Source organism: Talpa europaea, assembly GCF_964194135.1.
Source record: "Talpa europaea genome assembly, chromosome: 5".
Classification (NCBI taxonomy): domain Eukaryota; kingdom Metazoa; phylum Chordata; class Mammalia; order Eulipotyphla; family Talpidae; genus Talpa; species Talpa europaea.
This window is the reverse complement of record NC_140071.1, coordinates 70133189-70157726: the sequence shown is the minus strand read 5'-3', so window position 1 is coordinate 70157726 and position 24538 is coordinate 70133189. Positions and strand designations below refer to the sequence as shown.

Here is a 24538-nt window from a genome sequence, read left to right as displayed (position 1 = left end):
AGTTCCTCAATTTCTTCTTCATTATTTTTTACATCGTATTTTTCTCTTCCTTCATCTAGGTCTTAGTGCATTATTATATTCAAGGTCACTGATTCAGTCCTCTGCTCATTCTACTTCCATAGTTCTCATTTATTGAGCTTTCCTTGAATTTCTGTTACTTTTCTTATTTAAATCTTTAACTTCTACTTTACTTTCTGTTCACTGATTTTATTTCTGACTCACTAATTAGTTTTTCTGAATTTTGTGCATGACTGTGTTTAGCTTCTCTGAATTTTGTGTATGTCTTTGATTAGCTCTTTTGAATTCTCTTGTTCTTCTTTGATTTGCCTTTCCACATTCTCTGTGTGACTTGCCTTTCTGAGTTTTCTTTTAACATATTAGATAGTTTCTTTATTATTGATCCTTTGTATTCTCAATTGATAAGTAGACATAGTCTTTCATTTTCTGTGTTTTATTCTAGTGAGTTTTCTCACCTTGTGATGCCATACTCTCTTGAAGCTCTTGTGTGGCTTGTGGTGTATTTTTGTTTTAATTGTGCTGTATTTTTTGTCTTCCCATTTTACTACTTGATGTCTCCCTATGTTACTGCTATTTTTTGGTATTTATAGCAGTACCTTAGGGTGTTGAACTATTTTACTTTTCACTTACTTCACTCTGTGGTTTTGTTTGATATAAATTAATTTTATCAGCCTTTGCTGGGCTCTATATGTACTCAGATATTTTTTGCAGTTACTGAATCAGCATAGTGAGGAGGGGACCGTTGGGTTCAAGATGTTGGTGCAGATGAGTTCAGGTCAGTCTGACTTATATTTGTGACACCACTGATATCCCTAATATCTGGTGTTCAGGATAAGATACTCATCAATCTGTGCTCTTAGTGCAGCTCATAATATAAGCACCAGTTCAAGGAAATAGAAAAGGGAGAGTGCGGATCAGAGTGCCATGTTTTGCTCTTCTCTTTAATGGAGATCCAGCCTTTGCAGAGAATGCAGCTCCTACACAATATTTCTCCTTCTTTCAAGGGTGTGTGCCTGCATAAAATCTCTGCTCCCCCCTCCACTGTATCCTTGGCTGAACCAACAGTCTTACTACCAGTTTACCCTTCTCCAGATCATAAATACTAGCTCCTCTCTCCATTCATGAGATTTTTCTTGTTTATATATGTAGGTCTGTTTTGTTTTGACTTTCCCTTTTAATTCTGCTTTTGCTGATTCCCAAATCATCTAATAGTTTGTCTTTTCATTTTTGTTGGTCACCAGAAATTATTTGATTTCTTTGTTGATCCAAGAGTTATTCACAAGGATTTTGTTTCATCTCCACATGTGTGTCCCCTTCCACCCCAGTTTTCTTTTTGTATTTGGTTTCCAGCTTTTGTATCATTATGAATGGAAAAGTTACTTGATATATATACTCAACCTTCATGTATTTATTGACACTTGATTTGTGTCGCAGCATATGATCTATTTATATTCTCTGCTTTGAGCTTTTTTCCACATATATCTTGCCTTCTTCTCTTTCCCATCCCATCAGTAGGTAATATTGTGGCTTTAGTTTTGGGATCCTCTTTATTCATTGAGGTGATGGAAGGGAGGCAGTATGGGGAAGTGGAAGTCCAAATGCCTCAGTCACAATGTTCAGGCTCTTCCAGTGAATGAGTACACACCAAGACTGGGAAACCTATGCTGCTGTTGCTTTCTTTGTAACAAGTTCCAGCTCCAATGTATGCCCAAAGATTACTTTCCACGTTCCCACTCAGAATCACTAGCCTACTTGATTCATGGTAGTTTCTTTCTGGCCTCAGAATCCTTCACTTTCCAAAGTGTAGGGGAATTGAACTCAGCTGCAATATATACTATCACCAATCTTAGACTATGGGACTGAGCCTTCTGTCCCAGAGCTAAGTAGTTAAACAACATTGTACTCCACATTTACTGCAGAAGTCAACTCTGCCAGCCTTAGTGTACCAGAGTATGTGACCTTCCCATGTATTTTCCTTTCCCAGGAATGGTCACTTCAGTGGCCACAGCTCTCCTTCTTCCTGCTCCACTACTTTAACAAGTGACCCTAGCACTCTCTGGGGGAAAAAATGCATGGATCAGTCCAGGAATGTTGGCAGTAGATTCAAACTCAGAGTAGAGATTGCTGGAGCAAAAAGTTTGAGTATATGGTTTACACCTATATTTATATGTTTATATACATATATGTGTATATATCTATGGGACCTATATATGCACGGATACATGCAACCTTAGTACAGAGAAGTATGAACCAAAAGGGAGAGGAGTTCTTTAGATACATATGTAAAGTTGTCATGTTTAAGAGGCACCAATAATACCCCATCACCCATACTTCTTTTTTACAAATTAAACATTTTTAATCATAGTATTTCCAGAAGGGACATTGTTTTATTTCTTTACTTTCTCCTACAGCCACATGGTGAATTTGTTCAACTGATATCTTTTTTTTTTTTTAAGATTTATTTATTTATTTATTTATTTATTTATTTATTTATTTATTTATTTATTTATTTATACAAGCACTGGGTACAGTCAGAAGCATGGGAGGGTAAGAGAACTCACCAGAGCCAGAGGGAACAGAACAGGCAGACTGACAAAGAAATACACTGCTAAGGGGAGCAGCGGGTGTGGCAGGAGAGTTCTGTCGCGCCATGTGGGACCCTTGCTGGTGGCCGGGGATCAAACCGGCGGTGCAGAGGCTGTGGGCAGCTTCACAGCCCAGCGTTCAACCGCTGCGCCACCAGAGGAGGCCCTCAACTGATATCTCTTAATGTAAGTAGAACCCCAAAATGAATGAAACAATCCAGCTTCTAACATAGGGTTTTTTTCCAATTAAGATTTATAGTGGATACATACATTATAAATATGTAATAATACGTAAAATAATTATCTGTTTTAAAAAAAAACTATATACCCACGTTTTATGCTGCAGCAATCTAAATAGTCCCTACTCTGAGGTCTGAGTTTGGATTTTTTTCTTGGCCATCGGGATATATTAAAGCACCTTAAATAAAGAATTGGGGCCTGGAAGAAGAGTAAAATGATCTGGTTTGCAATTTAGATTTGGAAACATTATTCTGGCAGTCTTGTAATAGATGAGATTAGAGAAGGAGAGGTCAGAAGGAAAATAAGAATTTATTGTATTAGTCTAGGACAAAAATAATGCATCCTGACCCAGAAGAATGGCAGAAGGATTGAGAGGAGACTTGATTAACAGAGCTCCTATGAAGATGGGAATCAATAGCACAAGTGACCTATAGTGCTTCTCCAATGATTTGAAGCTATGTGAGCTTGTGAACAGCCTGAATCAAGGTGAGGACTGACAATGACCCTAAAAAAGATTTAGATGGAGCCTTGGTCCCTCCTGACCGTGAAGCTGTCAAATAGATCATCAATTGTCTAGCTTTAGATTTAACATCAGAGAAAACTATATTTCTACCTTGTCTGAGCCATTGTCATTTTACTTCTCTTACATGTTGCTAAACCAGTTCTAACACAATATAACTCTTATAATCTTATTTTTATTGAGATGAATTAATGCACAAATGTTCATCCTAAAATTCAACATTTATTATGCTGGTAACAACCACTGTAAAACTTAGTGGCTTAAACGCTTTTTTAATCAATTCCATGTTTTTGGTGTTGATTGTATGCATCTGGGTAATTCTTACTTGGGGATCTCTCCTGTGATTTCAATTAGATCTCAGCTGAAGCTATTTTCATTTGCAAGCTTGAATGGCTTGGACATCCAAAATGGTTCATTCACATGGTTGACAGTTGCTGCTTGCTATTACCTGGAAACCTGATTTACCAGCCTTATACATGACTCTTCTTGTGATGATGGCCTCTCAGCCTCGTGGCTGAACTCTGAGAGAATTTCCCTAATTTTCCTTGCAGAGGAAACTGCAAGTCATTTTATATAGTCTAGCTCCACGTCATTGAGAGTCACTCCTGCTACACCCTATTAGTCCAACAAGTCCCTAAGTTAAATCCAGATTCATGGATAGAGCAAATTAGACACCTTTGAGGGAGGTGGCAAGACCATATTGCAAAACAATATATAGTATGGGAGAGGTGCCATTTTGAAAATACATTCCGCTAATATAATAAATACATATACCAATGTTTCTGTCAACAATATATATAAAATTTTATATAATATATAAGTATATATTAATATAATATATAAATTAATAAATATATAAATGATATATAGCTATTAATATATAATAAATTGTTATAATATAATATTAATGATATATAAATTTTATATAATATATAAATATATATTATATATGCCAAAATATATAAAATTTTCACCATACCTTTAATTCAATCCTTGTGCCAGCCCCCACTTCCCATTTTCTCTTAGATTGTCATCATGTTGCTTATTATTGATCTATCTATCTATCTATACACACACACACACACACACACACACACACACTCTTTGGCCTCTTTTACTCAAAATAATATTTTTTGAGAGTCATCCATGTTGTTGCAAGTAACATTAGTTTGTTCTTTGTTATCACTTTGAAGGAATTTATTATATAAACATACCACAATTTGTTTTTCCATTCTCCTATGGATGGGTGTTTGGGTTATTTCTCTTTGGGACTATTATGAATAACACAGTAATAACATTTTAGTGCAAGACTTTTTGTGGGGGCCTCCCCTGGTGGCGCAGCGGTTGAGCGCTGGACTGCGAAGCTGCCTGCAGCCTCTGCAGCACCGGTTCGTTCCCCCGCCACTGGCGAGGGTCCCACACACACACACAAAAAAAAAAAAAAGTCTTTTTGTCTTTTTGTGATAGTGTTTTCACTTCTTTTGGAATGAATTTTCTGGATCAACAGATAGGTATAAAAAGTTAATTCACTTTCTAAAGTGCAAATACATTTCCAAAGTGGTTATTGGTAATGTATGAGAACTCCTTTGATCCACGACTCACAATTTGGTTTTATTGTTAAAAATTCTAGTTAGAGGAGAGTAGTCTTTCCTTGTGGTTTTAATTTGAATTTCTTAATAGCTAATGACTTTGAGCATATTGATTTTGCTTATCTCTCTCAAATTTTGTTCTGTTTATCATTGATTTAATTTCTTAAAAAAATCCCTTCTAGTTATTTTTCTCATTTCTTATATTAACTCATTAATTTTTAGCTTTTCTATGTTGCTAGAGTTGTGTGAATACTTTCTATGTTGCTAGAGTGTGTGAGTGATACTGAAACAGAGCAAATCTGGGAACGGCCCAGTTTGTGAATCCTCACCTGTGTGCTTAAGAACAGAAGACCCCAAAACATAGAAATAAAAAGTGGATTAATAGAGGATTTATATACACAGGGCATAGAAAGAGGGAAAGGCAGAGAAGAAAGAGGAGGGATGGAGGAAGGTGGGGGGGAGAGAGAGAGAGGGAGCGAAAGAGAGAGAGAGAGAGAGAGAGAAAGACAGACAGAGAGAGAGAGAGAATTGGAGAAGGATGGATGCTTCAGAGGTTAACTCTGAGCCTCAAAACTCCTATGCTTTCTGGGCCTGTGTACCCCAATGCTGCACCACCACCAAAGCTGCTGGACTGCAAGATGATACTGTCTATCTTACTGGTGTTGGATGAACAAAAAGCTGGGTGCACATGGAAGCTGATTAAAAAAAGACCAGGAGAAATGTCCACCAGTGTGGTTTCAGTCATTCTGTCCATTCACCATGGTCCCCCAGCATTTTTCTTCCCAGCAACCCCCACATTCAGGAAGTCCATTTCATGACATTAAATGAATTCTAATTTTAGGTCCCCAAGATTTTGGTGGCATAGGGATGCATAAAGGAGTGGAGTTTGGCACCAATTCCTGATGGGTATGGCTTGGTCAAAGCAGTACAAGCCTGCCAGCCTGGACTCCAGCAGTCATGCTGCATCCACTAAAATTTACCCCCTTGAATTTTTTCCCCCCTCTATATCTCTGGTGATGAAAGTCAGTTGTCAGATAGTTTTCTCTGTGGTTTTTTTTTTTTTTTTTTTTTTTTTACGATTTATCTGTACATACAAGAACTGAGGTACAGTCAAGAGGTGCAGGGGATGAGAGGATTCACCAGAGACAGAGTGGGGAACAGAACAGGCAGACTGAAATACACTGCTGAGGGGAGCAGCAGGCGAGGCAGGAGAGGGCTGTTGCGCCATGTGGGTAGCTCCCTGGCTGGCCAGGGATCAAACTCATGCTGCAGAGGCTGTGGATAGCTTCACAGTGCTGTGCTCAACCCTTTGTGCCACCAGGGAGGCCCTGGGGTTTGAATACATTCAAAGGGAATAACAATCAGTCAGATGGCTTTGTTCATGCTTAGCCAATATAAAATAGTCCGCCAATCCAAGGAAAAATACAAAAGGTAATCTAATAAATAGCAGGTATCAGAAAAACTTAGAGATAATAAAAACAAGAAAAATACCAAACATTGTTGAGACACTACTGTCAAATTAAATTTGTCTCCACCATTCCAATCCTATTAAATATAACAGAAAAATGCTTTTTGTAAACTACATCTAATTTTAATCCATTGGATCAATTTTTTTTTTTTTTGCATAAGCTAATAGGGCAGAATAACGGAGGAGAATTTCTGTTGATTTTGTTGAGACTTTTCGTAAGGGATCTTAGATTTCAACATTCAGCCTTTCCAGGCATGCCACGGGTCAGTCTCACTAGACTGCCTTCTACAGTAGTGACTTGGAATAGATTTCCTCTTCTCAAGATTTCCAACACTGTTTCTTTCAGGTTTCTTCAGACCTGCCAATGGAAGTAAGCTTTGCTAACTTCCTTTGAGGTCTCTGGGAACTCAGCAAGGTGGCTCTGCTCAGTTTCAGTTCTTAAAAATTATTCCAATAAAAAATAAAGGAAATTGTATGGGGACTATAACCAAGATGAAAATGCATACATTGTACAAAAATGAAAAATGATGTAAAAAATATATAAAATAAAAAATAAAAATAATAAAATCGGTTTTCCTAAAAAAAAGAAAACAGTAATGAATCACGTTGCCAGTTCTCTATTTTAAAGAAAGACAAAATTTTCTATAGAAATTATGCAAGGACATTCATTTCATGAGTAATAAAAATGCTTATTACCATTTTTTTCATATTATGATGGTATCAAGAAGAGAGAAAATACAAACGCGATTTGGTTCTACTCACAAAAATACAACATAGCTTTGTTGCAGATAATAGCTAATAATTTAATATGAATTAAAAAATACAAAAAGTATTGTTTCAAACTTAAAAAAAAATCTTATTAAAGACATGTTCATCTTTGATATTACATTAAGTCCCTTCCTGTCCAAATTGTGTTTGTTGAGGTAGAGTAGGTTTGCACCTTTGTATCTGTTCTGGGATGATAGTTTCAAACCTCTACAAATGTATTTGGCACACCTAGTGCCTTCGCAATCCTACACCATGTTCTACTGGGTTCCTCCCCTCTGCTAGTCCCACCCTTCCATCCTCACTCTATGGTTGCCTCAGTTTTGCATTCAGATGTTAAGATTTTATTATTGCTTTGGTTTTGACTCACCCTTTGCTATATTTTACTATCCCACAGATAAGTGAGACCATCCTGTATTTCCTCCTATCTCTGACTTATTTTGCTTAACAGTGTCCTCTCCATTTCCAATCATATTATCACAAATAGAAAAAGTTTATCCTATTTTAAATCTGAGTAGCATTCTATTTTTATATATATATCACATTTTTCCTTTCCTATTTGTAGTGAAAGAAAACGTAAGTATATTAAACAGACATTCTACTCAATGGAAGAAAATATTTAAACATTACTGGCTGGCAAAAGCTTAATATCAAAGATAAAAACTTATTCAATTTAACAATTAATGCATGAGACACTTTAATTAAAAAATGGGAAGCCTATTTGAACAGACGATTCACCAAAGAACACCAAAGATGGCCTAAGGGAAAATGTCCATTTTCGCTTTTAATAAGGATCAAAATCAAAATACGATATCTTACACAGCACATATTTAAAAAGCCTCAGCCACGGGTGCTGGCAAAGATGTGGAGAAAAAGGAATGATGTCACGCCCTTGGTGGGGATGTAAAATGGTGCAGCCATTTTGGAAAGCAATGGATTTACCTTAAAACAATAAAAATAAAATGCCATGTGACCCAGACACCCCATTTTTGGGCATGTATGTGAAGAACATGATATCATCAACTGAAAAAACTATACACTCTATAATGTTCATTGCAGCCTTTTTAAATTTATTTTTTATAATAGATAGGACATTGAAACAACTTAAATTCCTGTTGATAGAGGATTGGATCAAGAAGATGTGGTACATCCAAGTAATGGAAGTTATTCAACTATAAGGAAAGATGAATGTTGTCATTTATAGCGATGAGAGAATGATGTGTAGTAAAATAACTCATAATGACAAAGGCAAGTATTGGATGTTTGCATAATGGATAGTTCAACAAAGCAAAATACATATAAAAACTAGTGAATAGTAATAAATGAAGTGTGGGTTTTGAGGCTAAGAGATTGGGTGGGTACAGAGAGATTAAAGAAGTATAAGGAGTAGTGGTGGAAAAGAAAACAGCTGAAGTATAACAAAGACTAAGTATTATTTTAAAGGATAAGTTTATAATAGTGTTATAACCAAAAACAAGCTTAGTTTCTCATCAAAGTTGGCTTTGACAATTTAAATTTAAATTCTCTTTTAATATATTTTGATTCTTAGGTTTGATTTTCCTTCTTGCTACCCTTTTCCCACTAATCATGAATTTGCATGAAATATATTTGTTACTGTGAGAGCATTCATATTCTAATATAAACGTTAATATTTTTCTTCAGGTTTATGTATGTGAATATGTCTGTTAACAAATCATCTGTGATTGGTGGATTTGGAGCAATATCTTCCTCTTATGAAAAACTCTTGAGATTAAATTTTCAAAATACAAGGAAACTGCGAAGTAATAAATCATGGTAAGTTTGAAAAAAATTCATAATTTTAAAGTAGGGTACCTATATTTACTGTAGAAAATTTGGAATCATAGACAATTGTGAGCATAATAAAAATATCATACATAGTTCTATAAACATGTTAAGATTTACTGTTTTTTAAGTTAATATCTTAATTATTTATAATTAGCATATATTTCTAAAATTTTAAATTCTATATATTTTGTTTTAAATATGTTTTATAATCATGAATGTCTTTATATCTCTGTAATAATTCATGAAATGCATGAGAATGTATTTAATAACTCCTATATTGTGAAGTATTTTGATTAGTTCTAAGATCTTTGCTATTTCAAATTAAGCCACAGTAGAATGTTTTTCTTCATTTTGAAGTGTTTGGGATACAGTTTCTAAAATGAAGTAACTAGATCAAAGTTGATAATTTAAAAGTTTGTAATTTTAAGCAATTTCTAAGCACTTAAAAATAAAGAGCATAATACAATACATAATAAAAATTGCATGTTATATGTTTGTTTCAGATAGATTTCCTTAATAAGAAATAGATAAAAAGATAAAGCTGAAGTTCTTTGACCAGATGCCCTCTCAACTATATTAATTGTGGCATTTATCATTTTAGTCCCTATCTCCACTATAATATGATGACTATATATTGCATTTTCCATGTGGATATAATATATACTTAACAAATTTATTGGTGATTGCATTAAAAAAATCAATGTTATATTTTGAGTTTTAATCAATAATTATGTATTTTCTTCATTCATTCATGTTATGGCTGCATAATATTCCAGTACAATGAGCTTTTTAAATTTATTTTGCAAAGTTTTGCCAGTAAAATCAGCGCTACAGTGAAAATCATCATATATTTTTCCTTTTACACCTATGTAAGTGTTTCTTTGGAGTATAATTTTTCATTCTTTATTTTAAAAATTTTTCTTGATGCTGTAATTCTCCATGTATCTGAATCAGTTTATATAGTATATGACCACTATTTCCCCCATTTTCAGCAACATCTGATATTGTCAGACCTCTTAATATTTAATAGGTCAAATTTGCCTGATAACTACATTTTAAAATCTCTGATAATTAATAAGACTTTTTTTGATGTTTGTAGTCATTAGAATTCCCATAATTATCTTTCATATTTTGAACACTTTTGTGGGTTTTTATTATTGATATTTGATATCTTAAAATATTTATTAGAAATTCATTCTGTACTTATCGTTTAACTTGTTTTTATGGTGCCTTTCATCATACCAAAATTATTAAATTTTATATAACCTTGCTTTTAAGATTCAGTGCAGATATTGAATGTATCTGTTAATATATATTCCTGATTTGTTCATTTCATTGGACCATTTCATTAACATACTGCAAATTATTTATTCATTCTATTATTTTTTTTTAAAGAGGCATGGTTTATTTATTTATTTGTTTGTTTGTTTTTGTTTATACAAGCACTGGGTACAGTCAGAAGCGCGGGAGGGTGAGAGAATTCACCAGAGCCAGAGCGGGGAGCAGAGCAGGCAGAAGGACTGAAGTACACTGCTGAGGGGAGCTGCGGGTGGCAGGAGAGGTCTGCGCACCATGTGGGACCCTCCTCTGGTGGCCGGGGAGCAGCCGGGGATCGAACCGGCGCCACAGAGGCCGCGGGCAGCCCCTCAACCCAGCGTTCAACCGCTGCGCCACCGGGGAGGCCCTCATTCTATTATTGTTTATTTCCAGTTTATGGTTATTATGAACATTGTTTCTGTGAACATTCTTGTAAAAATATCCTGGCACATATCAAATTACATATATAGGAATGGAATTATTGGATCATAGGACCTATACCATATAGTGAATAGAACTTATTAATTCTCAGTCTTTTATGATTAGTCTATTTTGTATTTTCATTAAAAGAATGTCTTAAACACAAGCTCATGTAAATATCCTTATACATTATTGTTGTGTAAACATCCTAGGCTAGTAGATTTATTGTCAGTTCTCGCAGACAAAAAGGGAATTTTGAGCCTTCAGTGGATTTTGCAGTCCCTTAATGCTGAGACAGGGGCCCAGACACACAGGCAGGCAGACAAAGGCTAGAGGGACTCTAACACTGAGAGAGGCAGAAGAGCTACTTCTCTGCTCAGGCCCCTTTAAATGCCCAAAGCCCCACAACCTATATATTGCTGCAAATGCAAGGCCTACCTGTTGTTTGCTAGATGTTCCAATGGTAGAAAACATATTTTAGAATGTGAAAAATAGCCTGATTTTTACTCATTTTCTTTACAATTATTTTCTAAAAAATTTTTGCTCTGTCTTTCGCTAAAGATCTGAAAACACTGAATCCCAATCACTGAATCCCGAACACTGAATCCTGGGAGCTGTTTCTTCAGTCCCTTATATTTCTTATCAGAGTCTCTACCCTCACCAATACTTTATTTACATTTTCCCTGGGGTAATCCATCCTCACCAGCACCCCTGTCCAAGAGTTTTCCTCCACTTTGGGTGCTTTTAATTTTGTTATTGTCTTGTATTTTCTGCACTTTTATTGTAGTATGTCTGAATATAAAGAAAGAGAAATTTATTCTACTTGGATTTTTTGAATGTTTTGTGTCTATGGACTGTGATTTTTGTCATTACTGGGTATTTATCAGAGATCTGTTTCTTCAGATATCACCTTTACAAGTCATTTCTCTTTTCTCTCTGTGATTCTTGATTAAAATGTCTATTAGACTATCTCACTGTGTATTTCATACTTTTTCATCTCTTTGTTTCTCTCTCTCTTTTTTTTTTAAAGATTTATTTTTTTTTTTATTTATACAATAGCTGGGGTACAGGCCAGAGGCTCAGGAGGGTGAGAGGATTCACCAGAGACAGAGCAGGGAACAGAACAGGCATTGTGCCAAAACACACTGCTGAGGGGAGCAGCGGGATGTCTGCTGTGCCATGTGGGAATCTCCCGGACTGGCCAGGAATCGAACCTGTGCTGCAGAGGCTGTGGACAGCTTCACAGCGCTGTGCTTAATCCGCTGCGCCACCAGGGAGGCCCATCTCTTTGTCTCTTTCAACTGTTAGAATTTTTTTGAATAATTGATATTAATGTATGATCTATTTTACACATGACTAATTTTCTGTGTTGTTACCAGGTTTATATACCGAACTTTATAAATAAGGTTATTTCATTGTGTATATTGCTTTGCTTTTTCTACTTCATCTCAGAGATGGAAAAGACCAAAGCCTTACGAAAATATATGCATTTATTTTAGCTGGCTAGGAAAAAATGAAAGAGAGCATAAGTCTTACGTTAGCACAATTTAGTCAATATATTAAATTATTTTACATCTTCCTCACCAAAGCTGCTTGGGTGTTTTTTATTTATATATGGCAGACTAGTCTTCAAAGCCTACTGAAATGTTAGTAAGACTGCAATTTTTCCTTTTTTTAGTAATGTTTTTGACACTATTATATTCAGTGAAATAGACTCTACAAATACATGGTCTGCATATTCTAAAATATTATCTTTATAGTATTGTTGATTTTGATTCCTATAGTTTTATAGTACAACATATAATATGTTACATAGTTCTGTAACATAGACTCTAAATATGTGCTGTCAGCAGCAAGATAAAAATTTTTCTAAACTCATTTATATTATTTTTTTTTGTTTCTTTGATCTGTAATTTCAGTTTTTCATTTATATGAATTATTTACGCCATTAAATGAAATTCTAGTGGTTAAGATATTGCATGTATGTCTGTCATTAGGCTCTGATACTTACAACATTTATGGTTGGCTATGGATAATTTAGCCAAAAAAAATGTAATTTAGGAACTTAAAAAGCATAAACACATTTAAAATTTTGCAGTGTTGATTATTTTACCCCAAGTGAGAAATCAGCCACTACAAATGAGTTTATTCATACTCTGTAAGGACTTGCAAGATCTTACTACAGTCCTGTTATAGTTGGACTTGTATCATTGTCTTGGCCCAAATTTCTAGATGGCAGGATATGAGATGAGGATTAAGATTCTTAATTTGGGGCCTCCCCAGTGGTGCAGCGGGTTGAGTACAGTGCTGTGAAGTTGTCCGCAGCCTCTGCAGCATGGGTTCGATCCCGGCCGGCCGGCGAGAATCCCACATGGCGCAGCAGACCTCTCCTGTCATGTCCACTGTTCCCCTCAGCTGTGTATTTTGGAAGATCTGCCTGTTCTGCACCCTGATCTGTCTCTGGAGAATCCTCTCACCCTTCCGCACTCCTGGCCTGTACCCCAGTTCACATATAAAAATAATAAATAAATCTTAAAAAAATTTAAAAAAAAGATTCTTAATTTGGAGTATAAAAGGTCAGTACAGCAAAGATTAAAAAAAGGGGAAAAAAAGACAAAAAAATCTTGTATCATTGCCATGATCGCTAAATCACAACTTACTACAAAGAGACATAGCACAGACATGTCCAAACTTGATATATGGGGTTTAGTAAGAGAAGTTTGAAAAAAAGACTTCATCTCACAGTAGATTGTAGAATGGATAAACGAGGATGGCTATCTTTATCTACTCTGATGCCTCTTATCTAGTGTTCTTTGGTCAAGATTCATACCCTAGGTGCTAACTTATTCATGGTTCCAGGTTGTATTATAACAGGGGACTGAGACAAAAGTTGTTATTGGTGGCACCCTCTGGAAGGGGGATGCTAGTGAGGATTGATAGCCCTAGGTGAAATATGAACAGAGTATCGGTGGGGGTGGAGACTCTGATAAGAAATATAAGGGAGTGTAGTAGCAGTCCCCGGGATTCAGCTTTGGGTTATTTCAGTGTTTTCAGATCATCAGCAATTCTGGGTTTCTGCCCCCACCATGCTGAACCTTGCAGAAGGCTGTTGTGGGTTTCTAAAGGATGTGGAGAGGCTTCCAGCAGCCAACCTCATTGAGGAAAAGTTTGGAGGCTTTGCAGGTAGCCAAGAGACTGAAACTGTTTCCAGCTTTGCTGCTCTTACAGCCTGGCAGGGATGGTGAAGACCTGGAGCTGGGCACCTTGCTAAGCTGCGTCAGTGTGACCCTTTGTTGGGTTGTTTGGCTGTGGCAGCTACTGTTTTGAGTGTCGCTTGTCTGGTGCTGTACTGGGGCATTTCAGCAACTACAGTGAGCATCTCCTGTTGTGTCTTCTGCTGTCTTCGTGAGTTAGATCCTGGCCTATATTCTGGCTGCTGTGTGCTCCAGGTCCACAGTGGCAGGAGGACGCCATCTTGGGAATATCTTTTTTTAGGACTTGAAAACACTGGACACTGCTTTGGGTGAGGCAGCAGCCATTTGTGGTCTCAGTAACTCTTTGTTTTCCATGGTTTGTTAAATAAATCCCATTATTGTTGTCATCTGAACCTGAGTAGTCTTGCAATTGTGCGCGGCTGGGGAAGAACTAAGACAGCGACCAGTAATCTATTTGGGCAGGGTCCTTGGCTGGACTTAGTGTGCCTTGCTGCCCTGTATCAGTGTCACTGGCCCTTAGCTATTCTAAATGTAGAAGAAGGAAGGTAACTCAGTATTTGGGGCTTAAAGGATATTATGGGATCAGTGAATTTCAGACTCCGCATAATGTTTTTGTCCAATTCAGGCACTAATTGTGAAGCCCTTAAAAACTCTCATAATTTCATTTTGGGGAATGTTGTTTTCAGATGTCCGATTTTTCTTATCCCTAAACTTAGCTCAGTATCAGTGATACACAGCTCAATTGGGGGTGGGGGGGTGTATGGAAATGGAGTCAATGTTCTGATGTCCTATAATAATTACTCAATTCTAAATCTATAGTGTGTCAAGAAACACATTTTCTTACAAGTATCCCTTTGAGTATATTTTATTGTTATTTGTTTTATTTATTTATTTTTTTAAAGATTTTATTTTATTTATACAAGAACCAGGGTACAGGCCAGATGTGTGCGAGGGTGAGAGGATTCACTAGAGACAGAGCGGGGAACAGAACAGGCAGACTGATGAAATACAGTGCTGAGGGGAGCAGCGCCAGCAGACAGGCGAGGTCTGCTGCGCCATGTGGGTTGCTCTGCGGCCAGCGGGGATCACATTGGCACTGCAGAGGCTGTGGACAGCTTCACAGTGCTGTGTTCAAACACCTGTGCCACCAGGGAGGCCCTTGAGTATATTTTAAAAACTCAGATTTGGCATGTTCTCAAACAGCATTTGATCTCATCACAAATCCATTTCTTACCAAGCTGCACTCCCAAAACATAGACCAAATTACTTTACTTTTCATTAGCCATGGTAACAAAAATACCATCTCTCAAATATTGTCTGTTGTACCCTTTATCCTAATATAAAGTTGATTTTGTCAAGATCACAAAAAAAGTGACTGACTAATAAATATGAGTTTTTTCCCATGTCCTTGTAGTTGCCTTAAAAGGGATATTATTAGAAGTTAATCCCATATAGTATCAATGATGAGCTATGGAGTTATTAGAACCTCATTTATGGGAATTTGTGCTAGTACCTCAGTCTTCAGTTTTCTTCTATATAGCTTTTATTCAAAATTCAGCCTATTATCAGAATAGTCAAGAAAGCAAATTTTCCCTCCTTCCGTGTCTGTATTCTCCTTTTCCTATACCAGAAAACTTACAGTTAGACACATGACCAAACATTAAAAAAACAGGTCACAGGTTCCCTTGCTGGTAGATGTGGTCATGGCCATAACTATGGTGAGTTACATGTTAGCAGAAATTATTTAGGCCACTGGCATTTTGTGGTCTTTTAAGAGGAGTAGTCTGTTTCTATTTTCCTTTACATATATTTTTTTCCCTTTTAGTTGGAGTTAAGGATATGTTTGCAGCATCTAGAACAGGCATTTGAGGCCATAAAATGAAAGTTGTGTGTGGTGAAGATGGAGTCAGAACTTCCAGCACTTTGGAACCACCCCGTCATCCCTGAATAGCTTATCTTGCTCTGCTACATCAAAAATAAATGAGGGGGCCTCCCTGGTGGCCTAGGGGTTAAGTCTCAATGTTAAGTCTCAACACTATGGCCTAATTTCAATTCCCAGCCAGGTTGCTGACCCTCATATGGCACAGCAGACCTCTCCTATCTTGCTCACTGTGACCCTTAGCAGTGTATTTCAGTAGATCCAGCTGTTCAGTTCCCCATTCTATCTCTGGTGAATCCTCTCCTCTCCTGCACCTCTAGCCTATACCCCGTTTCTTATATGCATAAATAAATAAAAATAAATCTTAAAAAATTAAATTGACATTAATCCAGTTCTTCTACAAATAAAATAAATCTTTAAAATAAATAGGGTTCATTTTGATTAATTTATAACATTTTTGTCCTTTTGATAGCAATTAAAATGGCTCCCTTGTCCTTTAAAAAGATGTTTCTAGGTGGTGGTTTGAAGGGAAATTTTAGAACTTAGCTGTGAGGCAGAGTTCCATAGTTTTGCTTATTATGATCACTTTATTCTCTTTGTGTGGTTTTGATTTGCATTTCTTTATAGCAAGTGATGTTGAACACTTTCTCATATGTTTATAGACCATCTGAATGCCTTGATTAGAGAGTGTATATTGAGGACCTTTGCCCATTTTATTTTATTTTATTTTATTATTTTTTAAAGATTTATTTATTTATACATACAAGCATTGGGTACAGTCAGAAGCACGGGAGGGTGAGAGAACTCACCCAGTCAGAGCGGGGAGCAGAGCAGGCAGAAGGACCGGACCGAATTACACTGCTGAGGGGAGCAGCGGGCAGCAGGAGAGGTCTGCGCACCATGTGGGACCCTCCTCAGGTGGCCGGGTTGCAGCAGGAGATTGAACTGGCGCTGCAGAGGCTGTGGGCAGCTTCGCAACCCAGCACTCAACCGCTGCGCCACTGGGGAGGCCCTGCCCATTTTTTTTTTAATTGTGTCATTCATTTCTTTGATTGTTGTTTGATTGTTGTTTGATTAAGTACTTTGTAAATTTTATTTTATTTATTTTTTTAAAGATTTATTTATTTATTTATATAAGCACTGGGTACAGTCAGATGCTTGGGAGGGTGAGAGAATTCACCAGAGTCAGAGTGGGGAGCAGAGCAGGCAGGCTGACGAAGTACACTGCCGAGGGGAGCAGCAGGTGGCAGGAGAGGTCTGTGCTCCATGTGGGATCATCGCCCTGTGACCGGGGATAGAACCAGCTCTGCAGAGGCTGCGGGCAGCTTCACAACCCAGTGCTCACCTGCTGCGCCACCAGGGAGGCCCACGTAAATTTTAGAAACTAACTCCTTTTTGGATGTATGGCATGCAAATATTTTTCCCCTTCCGTACATTGCTTTTTTGTTTTTGTGATGATTTCCTTTGAGGAACAGACACTTTTAAGTTTGACTTATCGCCATTTGTTTATTTTTCCTTTTGCTTCCCATGCTGCTGGGGTTGTATTCACAAATACGTGTGTGGTAGATGTTCTGTAGTGTATTCCTGTATTTTCTTTGAAGTACTTTATGGTTTTAGTTCTTATGTCAAAATCTTTAATCTACTACAAGTGATTTTTCATGTATGGTGTTAAATATGGGTCTGGTTGTTTATTATTATTATTACTATTATTTTTATTATATATATTTTTTGCATGTGACTATGTTTCCCACCACCATTTATTAAAAAGACTATCTTTTCTTCATGGTGTGGTATTAATTCTTTTATAAAAAATTAGGTCCCATATTTATATGAATTTTTCTCTGGGCTTGCAATTCTATTCCATTGGTCAGAGTTTGTGTTTTTGTTCTGGTACTATACTGTTTTGATTACAGTTGCTCTGTAATATTGTTTGAAGTCAGGAGTATGATCCTTATGTTTTTCTTTTCTTTAGTTATTTGGGGCTTTTTGTGGTTCCATATAAATTTGATAATTGTTTTTTCTAATTCCTTAAATAAGGTGGTTGGTATTTTGATAGGTATTGTGCTGATCTGTAAGTTACTTTGGTTAATAGGGCCATTTTAATGATGTGAATTCTTTATGAGCATGGGATATCTTTCCATTTCTTTGTTTTCTTTAACAACTATATAGCTTTCATTCATTATACAAGTCATTCACCTCCTTAATTAGATTTATTCCCAGATATTTCATTCTTTTTGGCATGATGGTAAATGGAACTACATTCCTTATTTCCCTTTTTTTCTGATACATTGCTTGCATAGAAATGTTGCTGATTTTTATCTGTTGATTTTGTATCCTGTCACCTTACTGTACTCATTTATCATTTCTAGAAGTTATTTTTGTAGATTCTTTGGTTTTCTGTAAGTATATTAGCATGTCATCTGTGAATAGTGACAATTTCTTTTTTTTTAAGGTTTATTTATTCATTTACACAATAACCAGGGTACAGGCCAGATGTGCGGGAGGGTGAGAGGATTCACCAGAGACAGAGCAGGGAACAGAACAGGCACACTGACGAAATACACTGCTGAGGGGAGCATCGGGCAAGACAGGAGAGGTCTGCTGCGCCATGTGGGACCCTCACCTGTTGGCCAGGATCAACCGGTGCTGTAGAGGCCAGGGACAGCTTTGCAGCGTGGTGCTCAACCACCTGCACCACCAGGGGAGGCCTTCATTTCTTCTTTTGCGATTTGGATTCCTTTTATGTTTTTTCTTACCTAATTGTTTCAGCTAGGACTTTCTAGAAAACTATGTTGAATAGCTGTGGTGATAGTGGACATCTCTGCCTTATTCCTGATATTAGTGGAAATGCTTCAGCTTTTCATCATGGAGTATGATGTTAGCCTTAGGTTTGTTACATATGATTTTTGTATTATTTAGATAAGTTCCATTATTTTCATTTCTTGGAGGATTTTTATCATAAATGGATATGGGATTTTGTCAAATGCTTTTTCAGCATCTATTGAGATGATGGCGTGATTTTTTTCTTCCTTTTTTTTTTTGACCTGATGGATGACATTGATTAATTTACATATGTTGAACCAGCTTTGCATTCCTGGGATGAACCTTACTTGATCATGGTGGGAGATTCTCTTGATATGTTGCTATTTGGTTTGCTAGTATTTTTTTTTAAGATTTATTTATTTATACATAGAAGAACTGGGGTACAGGCCAGAGGTCGGGGGGGCAGTGAGCAGATTCACCAGAGACAGAGTGGGGAACAGAACAGGTAGACTGACCAAAATACACTGCTGAGGGGAGCAGCAGGTGAGTCAGGAGAGGTCTGCTGCACCATGTGGGTTACACCCTGGCCAGCCGAGGATCGAACTCATGCTGCAATATCTTCATAGGTTGCGTCTTAACCTCTTGTGCCACCAGGGAGGCTCTTTGCTAGTATTTTTGTTGAGAATTTTTTTTTGCCTCTATGTTCATCAGATATATTGGTTTATAATTTTCTTTTTTTGTAATGTCTTTTTGTTGGTTTTGGGATGAGGGTAATGCTGGCCTCATAGAATGTATAGGGGAGATTTCCTCAATCTTCAATTTTTTTGAAGAATGTGTGTAAGATAAGTATTAGATCTTCTTCATAGGTTTGGTAGAATTCACTGGTGAAGACATTTGGTTCTGGGATTTTGCTTGTGATTGTACTATTTAAGCTGTCTATTTCACCCTGGCTTAATCTTAGGAGGTCATATGAGTCTAAGAATTTGTCCCTTTCTTCTTGGCTTTCCATTTTGTTTGCATAGAGACTTTTATAATAGGTTCTTATGATACTATGTATTTTCTGCAATATCTTGTAATTTCACCTCTTTAATTTCTGCTTCTATGAATAAGTTTTCTCTTTTCTTTATGTAAGCATAGCTAATGGCTTGTTAATTTTGTCTAATTTTTTTTCCCCCAATGAACCAGCGCTTGGTTTCACTGATCTTTTGGATTTTTATTTTTTATTTCATTTTTTTCTTTTGGATTTTTATTCTTTATTTCATTTATTTCTGCACTAATTTTATTATTTCTTGCTTGCAAATTGTTTTGTTGTTCTTTTTTCTAATTTCTTAATCTTCAGTGTTAGATTGTTAAATTGAGATCTTTCTTGTTTTTTGTTTGTTTGTTTGTTTGTTTGTTTTATATTGGCCTGTATTGTTACAAGCCTCCCTCACAGTTATCTTTTTAAAGTATTCCATAGGGTTTGCTAGCTTGTCTCTCCATTTTCATCAGTCTGTAGATTTTTTTTTTAAGATTTATTTTATTTATTTATGCATACAAGATCTGGGGTGCAAGCTAGAGGTGGGGGAGGGGGTGAGAGCATTCACCAGAGATAGAATAGGGAGAACAGGCAGACTGACTGAAATACACTGCTGAGGGGAGCAGTGGGCAAGACAGGAGAGGTCTGCTGTGCTATGTGTGTAACTCCCTGTCCAAGGATCGATCTCATACTGCAGTGGCTGCTGATAACTTCATAGTGCTGAGACTTAACCCCTTACACCACCAGAGAGGACTGGTAGATTTTTTTTTAATTCTTCTGAGATTTCTTCATTGACCCAAGCATTGCTTGTTTAGTCCCCTTATATTTAGGTTTGTTTTAGAATTTCTTTTATGCTTAATACCTAGCTTGTAGCATTGTGATCTGTGAAGATGCTTGATCCAGTTTCTATTTTCGTGTATTTTCTGAGACTTGTTTTGTGTCTTAGTATATGAGCTATTGCTTCAGTTTTTCTTTTTTTGTGGAAATACTTCTTTTAATATTACTTGAAGGATGGGTCTGGTGTGGCAGACTCCATTAACTTGTTTGTCTGAGAAAAACTTTATTAACCCTTCATATTTTTGCAGGATAGTATATTTTCTGAGACTTGTTTTATTCCTAGTGTATTATCTATTATTGAAAATGTCCCATATGTGCTGGAGAAGAAAGCATATTCATTGTTTTTAGGATAGAATGCTCTATAAATTTAGAGAAAAACCATCTAGTCTAAGACTTCATTTAAGGCCTTTATTTGTGTCTTAATTTTCTGTATGTATGATGTGCCCCTTTGTGTCTTTGGTTTATTGAAGTCTCTGACAATTGTATTTTTGTTGATATATTGTTTTAGGTGTGTTAACAGTTATTTTATATGACTAGGTGTTCATATATTTGGAGCATAAATATTAATAAGAGTTGTATCTTCTTGGTAAGTTGTCTCCTTGATCTTTATGTAGTGTTCATCTTTGTCCCTGATTACATTTTTTAATTGAAAGTCAAGCTTGTTGGATATGAGTAGCAGTTCATGACTTACTCTCTGAGTATTTAGTATGCATGACCTTATTCAGCATGTTATTTTTTTTAAGATAGATATATTTATACATACAAGAACTGGGGTACAGGCCAGAAGTGCAGGGGGGAGAGGATTCACCAGAGACAGAATGCAAAACAGAATAGGCAGACTGACTGAAGTACACTGCTGAGGGGAGCAGCGGGTGCAACAGCAGAGGTCTGCTGCACCATGTGGGTAGCTCCTTGGCTGCCGGGGATTGAAATCATGCTGCAGAGGCTGCAGACAGCTTCACAGTGCTGTGCTTAATCCCTTGTACCACCAGGGAGGCCCCTCAGCATGCTATTTTTAATTTGTTTTTAATTTTTCAGTTTTTAATGAGTCTCTCATAAACAAAGTATTCCAGTATTGGCTGGAATTTTTTTTTGCCCACATTGCTAGTGTGTATTTTTTTATTGGTGAATTCAGATCATTCACTTTTAGCATGATTATTGATATGAATTGTTTATTTTCAGTCATTTTGTTTCTCTTGTTGTTGTTGTTGTTGTTGTTTCTTTTCCCTTTTGTTTCTTGCTACTCTTTCTGGATGGCTTTCCTTAATATTTGTATCAATTTCTTTGCTCTTTCACCTGTGGTTGTCTGTCCTGGATTTTTGGTTAGTGTTTACCCTGGGGATTTTATGAGCTGGTGTCTGCTCTCTGACATTTAACTATACTGATTCTACCCACTTCTTCCTCTTGTATTTGGTGGTGTTGATTCATAGTATTCTTGCTCTTGGTACTGGTGTTAAATTGTTATCTTTGTTTTGCTAAGGAGTTCACACTTTAATTTTTCTTTTTTTTCTGTGGAAATACTCCTTTTAATACTACTTGAAGAGTGGGTCTGGTGGTGGCAGACTCTACTAGCTTCTGTTTGTCTGAGAAAACCATTACTACTCCTTCATACTTAATTGATACTTTTGTAGGATAGAGAATTCTTGGCTGACAGTTCATCCCTTTTTTTAAGGATTGCAAACATTTTCTCCCACTCTCTTCTTGCTTGAAGAGTGTCTAGGCTGAAATTTGGGAAAAGCCTAATTTGGGAACCCTCATAGGTGACTGTTATTTTTTCCCCTTGCTTCCTGCAAATTTTTTTCTATATCTTGATTTTTGATAGTCTGACAATGATGTGTCTGGGTGTAAATCTTCTTGTTCTCTCTGCTGGAATTCCATATATAATTCTTTCTGTAGGTTTGTAAAATTCTTATTTATTATCTTTTGGAATAGTTTTTCTAGTCCTATTTCTTTTTCTTCCCCTTCTAGGAGTCCAATCACTCATATATTTGGTCTTCTAATTGAATCTGATATTCTCATAGAGCCTCCCCATTTTGCCTTGGTCTTGATACTCTCCTTCTAAATGTATAATTTGTTTATTTGAATCTTTCATTGCAGAAATTCTTTCCTTTGCCATTTTAAAAAAAATTATTTATTTATACAAGCACTGGGTACAGTCAGAAGTGCAGGAGGGTGAGAGAATTCACCAGAGCCAGAGCGGGGAGCAGAGCAGGCAGAAGGACTGAAGTCCACTGCTGAGGGGAGCAGCGGGAGGCAGGAGAGCTCTGCATGCCATGTGGGACCCTCCTCCAGGGGCCGGGGAGCAGCCAGGGATCAAACCGGCTCTTCAGAGGCTGCGGGCAGCTTTGCAACCCAGCGCTCTACCGCTGCGCCACCGGGGAGGCCCTCCTTTGCCATTTTTAGTCTAAATTACTGCCTACATTTGTCAGCATTTCACTTGGAATTTCTTTTTGTGATCTTTTTATATATTCAGTCTCTCTACTGAAGAATTCTCTTTGTTCTTGGCTCTCCTTTAAGAAATCTTGTATCTGCCTATCTGCTTTTGACTAACCTTCCAGTATCTCATGACATTCTTAATATTATTGTTTTGAAGTGGTTGTCAGATAGTTTCTCTATTTCTGCCTCCTTTATACTTGTCCTAGGACTTTTGTCCTTTTGCTTTTCCATCTTGTATTGAGATGTTCCTTGCTTCTTAGACATGCCTATTGCATTATTTATTGTTATTTATGTGTGAATGTATCTGGGCACTGGGCATTTATCTTTGTGTTCTCTTCTTAGTTTACTTCTGTGTGAGGTAGAGGGAAGCGGGAGGTCTAGAGCTTTAATACTTGATCTTTGTTTGAGGAATGATGTTAATCACCTCTATCTCTTGTTTTGTTCCACAGTGAGGTGTTTTCTGTGCTTAGGTTGTCTTGCCTTTCCTCCCTGCCTCCCTGTTGTTCCTTTCTTCCAAGTGTTGTGATCTATTAAGCCAGTGGTAAGGGCAATATCCGGGTCTCCAGGCTTACCTGCTAGGGATAAATTGCGTCTGGCTGTGCTGTGTGTGTAATGTATGCACATGTTTTCACTTAATATTATGGTGCACACAATGGCTGTGCTGTTCCACCATTGCCTCTGCTACAGCTTCTGCCATGCTGTGGGAAGTATCCAAGCCATTGGTTTGACTTCCAGGAGAATTTGTGAGTTCATGCTCTAGTTCGTTCTTTCTTTCTTTCTTTTTAATGATTTAATTATTTATTTATATAAGCACTGGGTATAGTCAGAAGCGCAGGAGGGTGAGGGAATTCGCCAGAGCCAGAGTGGGGGGCAGAACAGGCAGACTGACTAAGTACACTGCTGAGGGGAGCAGCGGGCACGGCAGGAGAGGTCTGCACGCCATGTGGGACCCTTGCTGACGGTTGGGAATCGAACCTGTGCGGGGGAGGTTGTGGGCAGCTTCGCAGCCCAGTGCTCAACCACTGCACCACCGGGGAGGCCCTAAAGCTCTTCTTTCTGATGTAGTATCTTTTATGGAACTTGGCTTGGCTCCACCTGGCTTTTCTTTGATCTCTTGTGGAGGTAGGAGGGAGCCTTCAGTGGGCACACTGCCTCAATTGCAGGGTTCCCAATTTCCCAGATTGGATTTTTCTGAACTCCCACTGCCTTAGGTGGGCCCTGGTCTATTCTTGTGTCAGGAATATTCCTCCAAGGAATTTCACAATGTCCTTGTTTACTTCAGTGTGACTTGGGAGGTCATCCCCAGCCCTGACACATTCTCCTTGCCTTCTTCTATTTTTCTCCCTCAGCAGCCAGCAAGCTTAGCTCTTGAGCTCCCTGAGGATGTCCTGGAGCTGTACATCTGATTTAAAGTATCTGGACTTTTTTAGGAGCACATATCAGTGTTTTTCTTTTCCTAGCAGTTTTCAAGGGAGAGTGTGGTTCCAGCTTCTTTATTCCACCATGTTGTGGGGGGAATCTCCTTATCCACTTTATTCTACTGTCACATGAAACAAAAATTAGGTTTATTTTTAATCCTTGATCTAGAGGGGATTGTTGAGAAAGTTTCTTTGTGGTAGACAGCATTTTGGGACTAGCATTTTTAAAAGTAACGGAAGGTCA

The 24538-nt window shown here is 37.3% G+C and overlaps 1 protein-coding gene across 1 annotated transcript in view; it reads left to right on the top strand.

The window, feature by feature from the left end:
- Window positions 1-8863: 8863 nt before the first annotated feature.
- TMEM232 (transmembrane protein 232) overlaps window positions 8864-24538 on the top strand; it is a gene marked incomplete at both ends in the record, with an annotated part of 238249 nt that continues 222574 nt past the window's right edge. The window contains one exon of the mRNA XM_084232951.1: window positions 8864-8979. Within this exon, the coding sequence (XP_084089077.1) occupies window positions 8864-8979 (116 nt within the window). The remainder of the gene's footprint in view (window positions 8980-24538) is intronic.